Source organism: Heloderma suspectum, chromosome 4, assembly GCF_057233095.1.
Source record: "Heloderma suspectum isolate Gila_16-S chromosome 4, 16-S_ref, whole genome shotgun sequence".
NCBI classification, from domain to species: domain Eukaryota; kingdom Metazoa; phylum Chordata; class Lepidosauria; order Squamata; family Helodermatidae; genus Heloderma; species Heloderma suspectum.
The window spans coordinates 9,310,077-9,324,588 of NC_139461.1; the positions used below are offsets into that span (position 1 = coordinate 9,310,077).

The 14,512-nt window shown below is 46.9% G+C and overlaps 1 protein-coding gene across 1 annotated transcript in view; it reads right to left on the reverse strand.

Annotated features, from left to right (window-relative positions):
• The window catches only part of ADGRB1 (adhesion G protein-coupled receptor B1), a 365,002-nt gene extending 352,293 nt beyond the window's left edge, over positions 1 to 12,709 (reverse strand). The window contains exon 1 of the mRNA XM_084847946.1: positions 11,962 to 12,709. Within this exon, the coding sequence (XP_084704072.1) occupies positions 11,962 to 12,709 (748 nt within the window). The remainder of the gene's footprint in view (positions 1 to 11,961) is intronic.
• Between the last annotated feature and the right edge of the window lie 1,803 nt (positions 12,710 to 14,512).

The window sequence follows — 14,512 nt, forward strand, 5'->3', positions numbered from 1 at the left end:
CTATCACAGCTAAAGTAGGGAGGGAAATGACGGCTGCAGACTGGGGCAGCGGACGGACTGGACCGGACGACAACAGGTAGGGTCCATCCTGGGGAAATTTCGCGGGGTGGAGGGGAGGATTGCTCCGTTCTGCCACAGACTCCAGGGGGCCGGATTCTAAAGAATCTGGCCTCATTGGAGTCCATGGCAGAATTCTCTAACATCCCTAGTGTGAGCCCACCCCCGTCTGGGATCAGCTGAAGAGCTGCCCCCACTCGAGACCCCCAATGCAGACTTGCACTCCCATGAGCTTGGCACCCCAGGTCCCACCTGCCACCCCGTCAAGGGTTGTTGTTGTTGTTTACAAAACAAAAGGGACCCCACAAAAAAATGCACACATTCGAACATGTGCACATTCTAGGATTGGAACTGGCCCTACATACAGAACATGTATCTAGATCAATTTCAGTCAGGCTTCAGGCCTGGTTTTGGAACAGGAACTGGCTTGGTCACCCTGTGGGATGACCTCTGCCAGGAGAGAGACAGGGGAAGCGTGACCCTGTTGATTCTCCTGGACCTCTCAGCAGCTTTCGATACTATCGACCATGGCATCCTTCTGGATAGGTTGTCTGTCCTGGGAGTTGGAGGCACTGCACTGTGATGGTTCCACTGCTATTTGGATGGCTGATTCCAGAAGGTGGTGCTGGAGGATTATTGTTCTGTGCCTTGGCAACTATGCCATGGGGTTCCACAGGGCTCTATTCTATCCCTTATGCTGTTCAACATCTACATGAAACTGCTGGGGGAGGTTATCCCGAGGTGTGGGCTGAGGTGTTATCAATACCCAGATGACACCCAGCTCTACCTCTCCTTTTCATCAAAACCAGGTGAGGCAGTGGCTGTTCTGAATCAGTGCCTGGGCATGGTAATGGACTGGATGAGGGCCAATAAACTGAAACTCAATCCAGACAAGATGGAGGTACTGTTAGTGGGTGGTTCGTCTGCCTGGCTAGGTGATGTTCAACTTGTTGTGGATGGGGATGCACTCCCCCCAAAGGATCAGGTTCGTAGTTTGAGGGGGTGCTTTTGGACCCAGAACTGTCACTTGAGGCACAGGTAAACTCAGTGGCACAGGGCACCTTTTATCAGCTTAGGCTGGTATACCAACTATGCCCTTATCTGGACAGAGATAACCTAGCTACTGTTATCCATGCTCTGATGACCTCTCGTCTGGATTAATGCAATGTGTTATACGTGGGGCTGCCTTTGAAAATGGTCCGGAACCTACAGCTAGTCCAAAATAGGGCAGCAAGATTGTTAATAGGGACTGGCCAACAAGAACACATTTTTTCAGATGTACTGGCTTCCAGTCCATTTCCAGGCCCGATTCAAAATGCTGGTATAAACATTCAAAGCCCTAAACGGCTTGGGGCCAGGTTATCTGAAGGATCGCCTCCTCCCATATGTGCCTGCCAGGACCCTAAGATCATCCTCAGAGGTCCTTCTCTGGGAGCCCCCACCAAAGGAAGTGAGGTGGGTGGCTACCAGGGAGAGGGCCTTTTCTGCTGTGGCCCCCCACCTGTGGAATGAGCTCCCTAGGGAGGTTCGCTTGGCACCTACATTGTTCTCCTTCCAGTGCCAGGTGAAGACCTTTTCATTCTCCCAGTATTTTAGCATTTTAGCTACTTAATCTTTTAGCTCTGGTGTTTTAAATCTGTATTTTAAATCTCTGCATTGCAGAATAGGTTTTATTCTGGTCATATTGTTATATTGTGGTTTTAAGCTTTTATATTTTATATTGTTTTATGTTGCACTCTGTGGCTTTAATTCTTTTGAACCGCCCAGAGAGCTTCAGCTATTGGGCGGTATAGACATGAAATCAATCAATCAATACTTGTGCTTTACTATTCACCTATTTACCCAAATAAGGGCACAATACTATGCATGTTTAGACAGGAAGAAGTCCTACAGCTCCCAGCATTCTGGCTAGGAAATACTGGGAGTTGTATGAGTTTTTTTCTGTCTAAACATACATACAATTGTTCCCTAAAAATGGGGGAGAATTTCTTCTGGTCTACATTTTTAAGCGAACTGGCCCAATTCACTTCCCAGACTTATATGCAGATTAGGAACACAGTTATCCTTTGGATTACACACCGCCTTATCTGAATTTTGCAATGCGGTGCTCAAAAATTGCATAGGAAAAGGTGCATATTAGGGAATTTTACATACAAAAATGTGTACATTAGGACAACGCTGCATATACAAATGCATGAACTAGGGAAAGTTGCATAAAATGTGTATGTAAGGGGGACATTGTGCACACAATACGTATCGGAAAATAGCGTACAAAATAAATGTGCATTTTCATGCATATGCGTATGTGTTTTGATTGCAGATTGATGAGAAAATTGAATAGAATGGATTTGTGGTTGAGCACATGCAAAATTGAGACAGAGAGGCAATAGACTGATTTGTCCACGCCTAATAGCCACCCCTCAAGTTTCCTAACTTTGCCACCCCATCTTTAATCCTTCTCATATCCTTCCCTGTACCAATTGTTTCTCCAGGTCTATTGTCCTAGATCATACTTCTTTTTTTCTTAAGTCAGTTGGGGGGAAAACTTTCAGAGCATTTCTCACTCCTCTTTTTCTGATGATGGTATGCTTGGAAGCTCCCAAACACACCAGCTCATCCAAGTCAGGCTGTGCTATTGTAACTTGGTAGCCATTTGGATCCCCCAAGCAGATAAGCATTCATTTGGCTGGATAGGCCACTCGGGGGCCACAATGACCATTTGGCTTAATGAAGTGTGCTACCATGCAGAATTGTTATTGCATTATATTTAATTCCTAGCAAAAGTTGGAGGTGCAGCAACGTATATGCAATTATGACATGGGGTGTTCAAAGAATGTCCCATCCAATTAGGGCCGCATTAGAAGTCCATTAAGACTTAGAAAACTGATGAGCAGGATATGTAAATAGGTCAGGCCCATGTCCTCCCTCCCCCCTGCCCCATTTGGCATGCGCAAACTAAAAATAAGGCATGCCTGTAGGCAGAGATGGGAGTAGAAGAAAAGCACTTTTCAGAGCACTGGGAAACATTGCAGGTCACCTGGACCCACCTTCCACCCATCAACCCAGCCCAGTTCCAAGGTCGGTTGCTTCACAACACAACAATGTTCAGAAAGGTGAGAAAGAATTCTAAGGCTGAAATGGACCCAGGACACTGGGTCATCAAATTCAACCCTTCACCTAACAGATGAATCAGAAACCAATCATCCAGGTCATAATTAGAATCAGAAACCAATCATCCAGGTCATAATTAGGTCATAATTATACAACAGGAGTGGTGACACTGTTCCTGAGGGTCATTCCTGGAATGGCCAGTGCCTCAGTGGGCTCAGTGTCCTTTTCAGGGAAATGGTCAGCCTCTAGATCTGGGGTTATGACATGGAGAAACCCAGGCTGGAATTACACTTGCCTTCAGAAGACACAGATCTTCACACCCAGTATTTGCTTAATAATGGGAATGCAAGGGGTGGGACGATGTGAGACAGGAGGAGATGCTTAACACTTCCGCTGCTGGCTGATTTCCCAATCCTCCCTCATTTGGCCTTCATCAGACTCTGAGACCAGAAATAGCTCTGGTTGAGAATGGTCTCTGAAGTGAGACGTTTCATATACATGAATGTGGGAGACAATGGTTGGCAGAGAAAGCATAACCAACCTTCTGCCCACTGCTTCTTCCTTGAAAATGCTCCTCCAACCTGCATTCTCATTCACTACAGCAGAGCACACATCGGATTGGGAACCCAGATCTGCTAACATTCATTCATTCATTTCATTTCTATACCTCCCAATAGCCAAAGCTCTCAGGGCAGTTCACAAAAATCAAAACCACAACGTGCAGCATAAAACAATATGAACTATGAAAGCTTAAAACTACAGTATAAAAGTACAACCAGAATAAAACCTAACAGCAATGCAGAGATTTAAAATACAGATTTAAAACACCAGAGCTAAAAGATTAGGAAGCTAAAAATGCTAAAATACTGGGAGAATAAAAAGGTCTTCACCTGGCGCCAGAAGGAGTACAATGTAGATGCCCAGTGAACCTCTCTAGGGAGCTCATTCCACAACGGGGGTGCCATAACAGAAAAGGCCCTCTTCCTGGTAGCCAACCACCTCACTTCCTTTGGCAGGGGATCCCAGAGAAGGACAACTGAAGGTGATCTTAGGGTCTGGGCAGGTATATATGGGAGGAAGGGATCCTTCAGAAAATCTGCCCCCAAGCCTTTTAGGGCTTTGAATGTTAATTCCAGCACTTTGAAGTTGGCCCAGACATGGACTGGCAGCCAAGTAGTTATGCTCTCAGACTACTCAAGCAAGTGAGTCAAGCTACACTCTACAATAGAAGGTGAGAAACCACCAGCTAATCTGAACTGGATAAAAAAAATCTTCTACACCCCAAACATAGTGATGAACAAATCCCAAACCTCAATATATTCACTGAGTCCACCCTAATCACTCAGTCCCTCCAACCAATTTGAAGATACCCCTTCCAAATAAACCAAACTACTTATCCTGACCTCCTAAAACTTTGCAGGTTTTTGTTTTGTTTTGTTTTTTTACTTTGGGGCACCTCTAGGCTCTCCATCATTTTTAGAAGAATGATCCACATGGAACACAGAGGGGTAAGTCTGCCCTTTCTTTGGATACCCTCAAAGCTTCAACTGTGGGTCAGTGTAGAAATGCAATAAAATAATAAATTAATAAATTAATGTAAATGTAAATGTAGCTCTTGCACCAAAATCCAGGCACCTGCCGCGGTGGCTTAGTGGTTAAGACGCTGAATTGCAGACTGGAAGGTCAGCAGGACAGCCGTTCGAGACCCGAGTGCAGGGAGTGAGCTCCCGTCTTCAGTCCCAGCTCCTGCCAACCTAGCAGTTCGAAAGCAAGAAATTGCAAGTAGATAAATAGGTACCGCTTCAGTGGGAAAGGTAACAGCGTTCCGTGCACCTCTCAGTGTTCAGTCATGCCAGCCACATGACCACGGAAGCATCTTCGGACAGCGCTGGCTCTTCGGCTTAGAAACGGGGATGAGCACCGCACCCTAGAGTCGGACACAACTGGTTGGGGACACCTTTACCTTTTTTTATTCATTTGAAACTTTGCAGGCTTGATCCCCTGAGAGGAGGCAACTATCTCTGTAAATTATATCCAAATTATATCCTGCCAAGATTTTTCTTAAAAGGCTCAGGGGTGGGGGTGTTGAGATTTGAAGGCCTGGTTGGCGGCGGTGGGGGGAGAGAAAATATGTGTGTAGGTGGGGGAGTAAATCAGAAAATGCGGGGAAACATTTTCCCCTAATTTTCCAAAAATGTGTGTGTGTGTGTGTGTGTGTGTGTGTATTTAAGGGAACTGGTGGTAACTGTAGATGCCTCCAGGCAAGAAAAATGTGGTGGTCGTGGGGAGGTCACCTTTTCCGTAATGTCCCAAAAATAAAAACAGGGGTGGGAGAGGCAAAAAACATGGTTTGTTCTTTAATCTACCCTCCCTTTTTCTGTTTTTGTTTGTTTTTTTCTTAGTGTTCTACATCTTCAGGTGTGTATGGTGGCTTCATCAGCCACTCCCCAGGCTCTGTGGCTACAATTCTGCTAGCATACTCCAGTTCTGCAAAGGCACACTGATTTCTCTGCAGCTTTTGGCGCTTGATTCCATACTGTATTCTGCTGTGAAACGCTTAGGAGGAATTGGCCCCATCGCCTGAGTCAGAAGGGGTGTTAAATAACGCTGCACTCTGAAAGAACAATGCCTAACTGAACAGTAGAGCAGTTAGCCAAGGTGCCGCTCATTAAATTACACATAAAAGTCCTTTCATGGCAATAATGGAAGCAGTTGCCTGTAAAACTCCCTAGTGAAACTAGATGTAAATTCCACCTTTCGTCTCCCTGATACACCAATGGCACATTCAGGAGGTAATTGCTGATATTTCCACATTGTGATCATGTCCATAACCTATTGAGCAGACAGCAGAAGGGACGGCTTTCATTCTCTTCCATAACTCTCCTCCCCCATGTGCCCTGCAGTTCTTCCTTCCTCATATCTTACAAAAGGAAAGAAATGCATTTCTGCAAGACGACAGCTCAGATCAGAAACCCCCTGCCTTTTCTCAGTTCTGGGTGGCATTCCTGCTATTAACATGCAATTAGTTACTCCTCTTTTAGCCACATTTGTGTCCACTAGGGCTGTGCAGGGATCCCCCAATCTGACTCAGAAGCCGCTTCGTCGCTTCAGAGGCAGGCCCAATTTGGCTCAGGCAGATTTGGGGGGGGGGTGACCTGACTCAGCCCCGAACCAGGATTCGGATGTTGAACCCCACTTTGGGTCCCCCCAATGCCCCCGCTCGCCTCAAAACGGGCTCAAAGTGACCTGAAGCAGCCCGCTTCGACCTGGGGTTTGGGCCTCAGGCCAAAGTGGTGCACAGCCCTAGTATCCACCCCTCCTGGGTCATCTTCTTCTTCAAAGGATTTTCAGCTCTTTTAAATGAACAACAGATATGTCTCTTCTGGCTTTATGAGCATCCTCTTCTGCCTTTATGAGTGATTTGTCCTTCCTTCTGGCTAGGAGGTATGTGATGGGAAAAGTTTTTTCCAGCATGTCCTCTGTATGTTAAGTTGTCATTAGGCACAGCAGCAGAGCCAATATCAACAACAACAACAACAAAATGGCAACCCTTGTGGAAGATAATGTGTTCATATGTCTCCCCCAAAGCAAGTAGGGGAGAGAATTGATTCTCATCATGGAGACAGGCAAATAACTATGCCCCAAGTCCTCTCCACTACAAATCGTCCTCAGTTCTCTCTTCTGACTTCCAAGACCGTAAGGCTAGGGATTCATGATAAATTTGTTTCAGTTCAGTTTTTTATCAGGACTTACCCAGTTTGTTCCATCCAGACTGAACACCAACTCAGACACAACCTGCGGTCAAATTTCTGAGCTTGCAATGTGATTCATGTCCCTCCAAAAATGTGTTCGACCGCATGCGTACATTTGAAAAATGGGCATGAAAAATGCATATTTTTGAAAAATGCACAGAATGGGATTGAATCAATGGGAGAAGATTGGAACATTTCAAAGATGTGCACAACTGATGCAAACATTTAGAAAAATGCATACAAAATATGGACAGATTTTCATGCAAAAAAAAAGCAGCTCTCTATCTGATACTGACTCCAGTCGGAATGAGCTTTGAGATGGAATTCGGAGAAGCACACAAGCAAATACCTATAATCTTGCCTATATGGGCTATTCACGGCCCTATGTCTATGTGAATATGCACATTTGTGAAAATGCTCATATTCGCGTAGATGCAAATATGCACACTTTTGCAAATGCACACATTCACGTACATGCAAAATGGCGGGGGGGGTGTATGTGAATAGCCCATATAGGCAAGATTACAGGCAAGCAATCACCTGTAATCTCGCCTGCACCATCACTATACTTAAAGGTGCATGTGGGAGGGGGGGCACCTTCATTGTAATTGAACTTCAGCAATGAATAAGTTGGTCCCTCCTAGTCAGAGTTTTACCATCTGCTCCCTCTCTGATTCACTGGGCACTTAACATCAAGATAACTACTTCACATCCTTTCACAATCAAAAGAGTTAAAGCAGCCTTCCCCAACCTGGTACCCTGTAGATGTGTTAGACTCCATGTTGGCTGGGGATGATGGGAGTTGCATCCCAACCCATCTGGAGGGCACCAGGTCAGGGAAGTTGAGTTATCAAGTGGATTTCTTTGCTGAGGAATCATGCAGGTATTGAACCCATGAAGCTTAAAGATGGTTGAGTGGCCTTCTGCTTGGACTGAAATAATTTGTGCCCCTCGAGCAGTGAAGTCAAATGCACAAAGACCACCAAGAAGGCTCCCCAAGCATCAGACTGCACAGCCGAGGGGCACAAATCCCAGCCCACCTGTCCCCCTCCCCAAAGATCAATCTCTCCTTAGATTGGGGAGATGAGATGGAGTGTCCCTCACCCCCCAAATTTCAACCCTACAATTAGAGTTCCACCCAATTTGCCCCAAAACAAAGGTTTGGGATGGCTTTGGAGGTTCTAGTTCCAGAGAAACATGCAAGGTGTTTGGAGGGGATCCGTTCCTCCCCCCTGGAATCCTGCCCGGCCGGCTCCACTCCGCGGCCAGGCTGCGGAGCCGCCAGCCGGGCCAACCCGCAGCGGGGCCTCCAGCCATTGTCAGGCTGGTGTGGACGCAAATGGCGTCCTGAGTAGGGGATGCCATTTGCGTCCCCATGGTAGCCCGTGATAGGCTACATAAATATTTACGTAGCCTATCACGGCTAAAGCAGGGACACAAATGGCATAGGGGAAATTTGCTTCCGCACCAGCCTGGTAGCAGCTGGAGCCGCCGCCACCACCGCTGCAGGAGCTGCAGCCGCAGCTGGAGCCACAGCCAGGTAGGCTCGGTTTCGCGGGGCTTTCGTGGGGTGGAGGGGCGGGGGGCTCCGTTCCACCACGAATCTTGGGGGGCCGAATTCACTGGAATTCAGCCCCCCTGGGATCCGTGGCGGAATTCTCTAACATCCCTATGTAAACCCCATGCAAAACATATGAGAGCAGCTTGGGAATCTGGCAAGGCAGAGCCGTTTGGCTTCTGAGCTTTCTGCTGTGTGTGCACCAAGTTTGAATAAGGGATTGTTTCACTGACACTCTGTGGAGATCTCGGTGATGGCGTTCCCTTCCTGCCATCTGCTTTGAGATCCAGAGATGGGAGCCAGGTCACACAAAAAAGAAAGGCTGGCCTTCTTGGCCCCCGTGTTGACACTTGGGAGCGTCTTCAGAGCTGCACCTCCTCCAAGGGGCGGGTTCTTCTCCCTAACTCCCGCTGTGTCTCAAATGCAGGATGAGGTCAGGAGAACATCTCTGGCTCCTTTCACTAGCTCTAAGCTTGATGCATGGGGGTGGGGTGGGGGGAGAAGACAAGCTCCTGCCCCAGAGCAGAGCCGGAGGGAGGTGAGTTGTACCCCATCCAGTGTAATTCTACAGCAAATGATCAGGGGGAAGCTGCTCCTCTTGTCCCATAAAAAGGACCAGCAGGGGCCAGCAACTAAACCCTGCAGTGCGGGATGCTCCTCTTCTTGGATACTTCATTCCCCATTCCGCACTGCCCTAAGGTTCGTCCACCACCACCCCAACAGTTACTCAGCATCCTGTGCCCATTGAGCATGCACATTCCGTAATGGGCTGAGGGGGGGTGAAAGAGTTCCCCATGAGTTCCCCCCCTAAATATTTGTGGTACTTCTGCCAATTTTAGGATTATACCAAATCTGCTGATACCTTCAGTGTGGATGGATGGTGCCATTTTTTGGCAACGTAAGGACCAGCAATCAGAGAACTGGGAAGATCATCACTAATGCATGTGAGGGATGTAGAACCCCAGGCCTGGGGGATAAATCCAGCTCACCACAGCTTGCAAGCTGCCTCTCCAGAGTTCCCCAGATGGCACTGCCCCCTTCCCCCGACCCCACCATTTCCCCCTCAGCCAACTATTATTTGGTGGCTTCCTGGCTTTTGTGCAGTTTCCCCCCATTCCAAAAGGTTGAGACGCCTTTCCTAAGGCCTAGTTGCTGCCAGGAAGAGCGTCAGACTCCAAGATGCTGGTGTCTTGTGTTGTGTTGTTTTGTATTGTATTGTATTTTTGGCACCGCCCCTTTTGCCTCTGGCCCCACCCACCACTGGAATGCATCTGCCGAGAGCTTCTCCAGAATGGAATCAGGCCCTTGGGTTGAAAGGGGTCCGGTGCCAGTAGTGTATATGGTTTTCTGTATGTGGGCAAGGATATTTTGGGGACTAACCCTGCTTCTGAGTGCTGAAAATTCTCTCCATCCCCTCGGCACGCCTGAATTGATACATGCCCATGCGGCACCCTCAGAGCAATGCAGAAAATCCAGAAAGCCCCGTTTTAAGCATCTCAGCAGATAATGGCCAAGGAAGCAGCTCTCCAAACTACCATTTATCTCCCGGTCCCGGATCAGTTTCACATACAGTAAAAAGTCAACACCTCTGCCACCGTAGGCCCGTGCCATGCTGCGCCATCTCCCAAAGCTGGTTGCAGCCTCGCTAAAGAGCCACCTCATCCTGCCAAACAAAGGCTACCTGCTGCCTTTGGACATGGCATCCACATCCTATTTACCCAGACTTTGGCACTGGGTCATGCCATGCCTGAAGCTCTAGCAAAGGCCAAAGCAGCACAGAGGTGGACAGAGGAACATCCAGTTAGCGGGGTACTAAGGAGAAGGAGCAGATGACGTGAGATTATCTACACCAAGGGGAGACATCTTACTGGCCACTTCTGTGCAAGACTATAGTTCTGCTCATTACCTAAGGAGGCTGGCTGCCCCACTGAGACCAGTGGGGCTTTTATTTCCAAATGTCCAGATCCAGAAAACATGTTACTTCAGAATTATTGGTTTCATGCACATGCAGAATCTTGCAGTTCTAATCAATTGATTAAATTGGCTGAAACTCATCTGATTAGAAGACCTTTCTTTAACTAGGTAACGGACCCCATTTCTGTAAGCAGATAACACACTCCAGAAGGCTCAAACCCAGATGGTCCTTATGGGTTCATACACCCCTTCTCCAAAAGACTACTTGGGAGGTCTGTTGCTTGCATGGCTTGGAAAGCCACTCAGAAGCTGAACCCTGGAGATGGAAGCCTAGATATGCACGCCTGAACCCGTGTCGGAGAAACTGCCAAAGCAAGAAAAGCATAAAAAGGTTTGTATAGCACAGGTGTAAACTACCCAGGGCTCTCTGGATGTTTTGAATCACAACACCCATCATCCCTGAACATGATGGCTGTGGCCGATGGGAGCTGTAATGCAAAATGTCTCTCAGGCACCAGGTTGACTAATCCTAGTATAGAAGAGCTCAAGAATCCTGTATGACAGATAGTGTAGATGGTAAATACTAGTGCCATGTTGAACATTTCTTGCACAATATTTTGAACCGTTGTCATTTGACAGAAAAGAAATGGCTTTCGAAAAGAAAATTAAAGGAGAAGAAATTTCAGAGAAATTCCCATGGGTTGGGTTCAGGGTTCTTGTTCTTCCTTTACTTAGGAGGTGACTGCGGAGTGTGTATGAGTGTCCTGTCTTTCACTGTACAATCATCTCTGTGCACCTGCATTAGAGATGACATGTATCCACAATCACCTCTCAGGAATTTAACATTTGGAAAGTCCTGGGGAAAGTGCTGAACCCTGAAGAACGACAACTAGAGCTAAGCCAACATTTCTCAGACATTTTTCACATAAAAACCCTGAGATTTTTCTTTTTCTCCCCCCCCCACAATGGGATATTGTGAAGAATGCAAAAAAACAAACAAACCAACAACCCTTAGGGGGAAAAAAAAGAAAGAAGCTGTGCTATGGCCCTTGCCAGTGGTGAGAAATTGCTGGAGAATTTCTCCTCCCAATTTCTCTGCCCACAAATGGAGTGGAGAATTTTGAGAGGTCATTCATGCACCGCTCTAGTAAATGCATGTTAACTAGATAAAACCGAATTCTGGGTTTCTGTTTTCCTAATGTTAACACTTGCCTCACTGTAGTAGCAGGAGCAATTGAATTGCCAAAGGTGAAAGGACTTTGCTGAAAGAAAGCAAAGTCCTTTCTCCCTGGAATGTAGGGTATCGCTCCTCCAAAGAGCTGCACAGCTGTTTCTCTACAAGTCTCCTAAATGGCTTTCAAACTAGGGTCCCATTTCCGAGGTGCGTGTGTCCTGAATGGGGCATGTCAAAACCACCTCAAAATCAAAAACAAGTTTATGTGCAGTGAAGATGCCTGCAGTAGCTATCATATTACCATAAATGAGGAAAAGAAATGTCTCCCTGCCCCAAGCCATACATTCTGTTGAAAGTCTTGAGTCAGTCTTGAGTCACAGCATCATTTCACTTACCCAAGAAATCCAACCCACTGCTGTCCTTTGGGCTGCTCATGCAGTTCTCCAAGTAAATCCCATCCTTGAAACAATCATCCTTCTTTTTGGTGAGCCCGAGGATCTCGCTGGGCTGGTCTAGCACCTCCCCACTGGAGCAAGAACAGGGCGTCTGCATGATGCCACAAGGGTGCAAACTGCTGCTGGTGGTCAAACAAGTATCCAGCCATTTGCATAGCATCTGGCAGGCCGCTTTGCTTGGGCTCCTGTTGCCAACCACCAGATATTCCACTGAAAAATCTCTTTCCTGAACCTTGACCGGCTTCCACCGGACATGGCCACTTTCTAATGCAGACCCAGTCTGTTTCATCTGGAGGAACTGCTTGTTGGACTGGAGGAAGGCATAGCGGGTGGAGCTGTCACAAAGGTTCAACACATCGTCAAAGCTCTCCATGCCCAGGTACGTCCGGGTAGACTCCAAGAATGAGTCAAATTGGTAGGTGCGTATCTGCTGGCGGTCACATATGCCCGTGGGCTTCAAGACCTTCATGTACAAGGTGTACCTCCTGGGGTCAGGGTTCTGGATAATCCAAGAGCAACGGGAAGAGTTCAGTGGGAAGACAGCAAAAGAGGAGAAATACCCAAAGAATTTGCCCTGGACCAAGGTGGTGCACGGAGATTGCCCTAGGTCGAGGGCAGCTGTGGTCCACACAAAGAAAAGTGGCAATAACAAAAGCAGGTTCAAGGAAGATCCAGTGCTCCTCCTCATCCTAGGTCCCTGGTCCTTTGGAACTCAAAGCAATTGCCAGGCAGAGTGCAGATCTTGGACATAACAGGAGGAGAAGAAAGGGATCTCGCTCCAGGCTCCACGTGAGATTAATCCAGCCTTCCCATGTTTGGATTTAGGCTCCTCCTTGTGTCTTAGGCAAGCAACACCTGGAGAAAAGAAGGAGAGAAACACACATTCAGTTAATTCCAGGATGCAACTTTGTGAAATGCATCCATGTCCAGACTTCCCTTGAGGGAGAATTTAGCAGGTACCGATGTCTCCACAAGGCCATCTGGAAGCTCTGGCTGCCAGATCAAGGACACATCTGTTTGTGGCAAGCGCTCCCCCCTCCCCACTTCACAAAGCATTTGCGACACACACTACTGTCTTCATTTTGGATTTGTTTTGCAGATGAGTATGCACCCTCCCCCTCCCCCTCTCTCTCAGACTGGCACAGACCTCCTCCTCAGCTCTGAATATGAAGAGGCACAACAAGAACCAATAAGCAGCAAGATTGGTGAGTCTCTCCCCACTACCATCCACACACCCCATCCAAACGTCGTTACATACACCACCAAACACATACATACACACCATCTTCCCAGTTTACAGACCCTGAGCTGTTGAAGGACCTGCAGAAGAACCTTGATTAAGTATGAACTAGGATCTGCCACGGCTGGCTAAAATAATGTAGAACTGATCCGTCTTTCCTCACCCCTCCACTCTCATTTCTTCCATCAATACCCTAACCTAACCCCCAATCAGGTGAATCTGACTCACCTGAGTTACAGCTGGTCCCTGTTGTTTATCTTAGAAGCAGACTCATCTACCTGCATTCACTCAACACTCAAACCAGCTCCAGAAATAGGCAGGTATGTTCTTATCTCTCAGGAATAGCCAGGTATGCACTTAGGGGTGGGTGAGCAAGCAATGTTTGAGATTGCTAAGATCCTCCAAACATCATCTCGCCAATGAGTCTCATGCCCAACTGCCATCTGCGCTCGCCATCGCTGCTCGCTTTTTGTGAACAGAAAACTTGGGCAAACAGAGCAGTGATCAAACAGGAGATATGCAGAAATTTTCTCTATAGACTAAAGTGGGATTGATCCCTCAGTCCCCCAAGGAAATTTGTGCAAATTAGGAAATTTGCACAAATTGAACTGGGAATTGGGAATGAGATAAAAGTGAACATGTGTAGAAACCCCACTTCTATCCTCTGAAAACCTCTCATATGTTTCCCCATGGAGTAATCCCCAGTTTTGAGGTATAGGTGTTATTGTAGTGGTCACTTGACTGTACCAATTAATCAGTACAAACTTGATTGAATATGTGTTCCTCTTCTCTAGGCTGCAATTCTATGCACACTGACCTGGCAGTAAGCCCCACTGAACTCAAGAAGAATGGTTTGTCTGTTTGTTTGTTTGTTTGTTTGTTTGTTTGTTTGTTTAAATGAGTGATATATTGCTTGATAGTATAAGCCCTCTAAGCAGTTTACATAAAAAGTAGATAAAATACAATATAAAAACAATCATAAATACAAATTCCTCAACATGTTACCATACAGTGAAACAGACCTGTGTGATTATAAGTCAAGGAAAGTCTGAGAAAGCAGGTGCATCTTGAAGATGCATCTAAAGCTTGCCACAAACTCTGCCCCTTAGACAACACACGGGGGCGTGTTATGGTGGATGGGTGCCTCTACCTAGAAGGCCGTTACTTGTCAAAACATGGTTGTGAGACTTCTGAGCAGACATGAATAGGATCACTCTGTAAGTCTTACAGCTGTGTGGTGGTTAGTACACT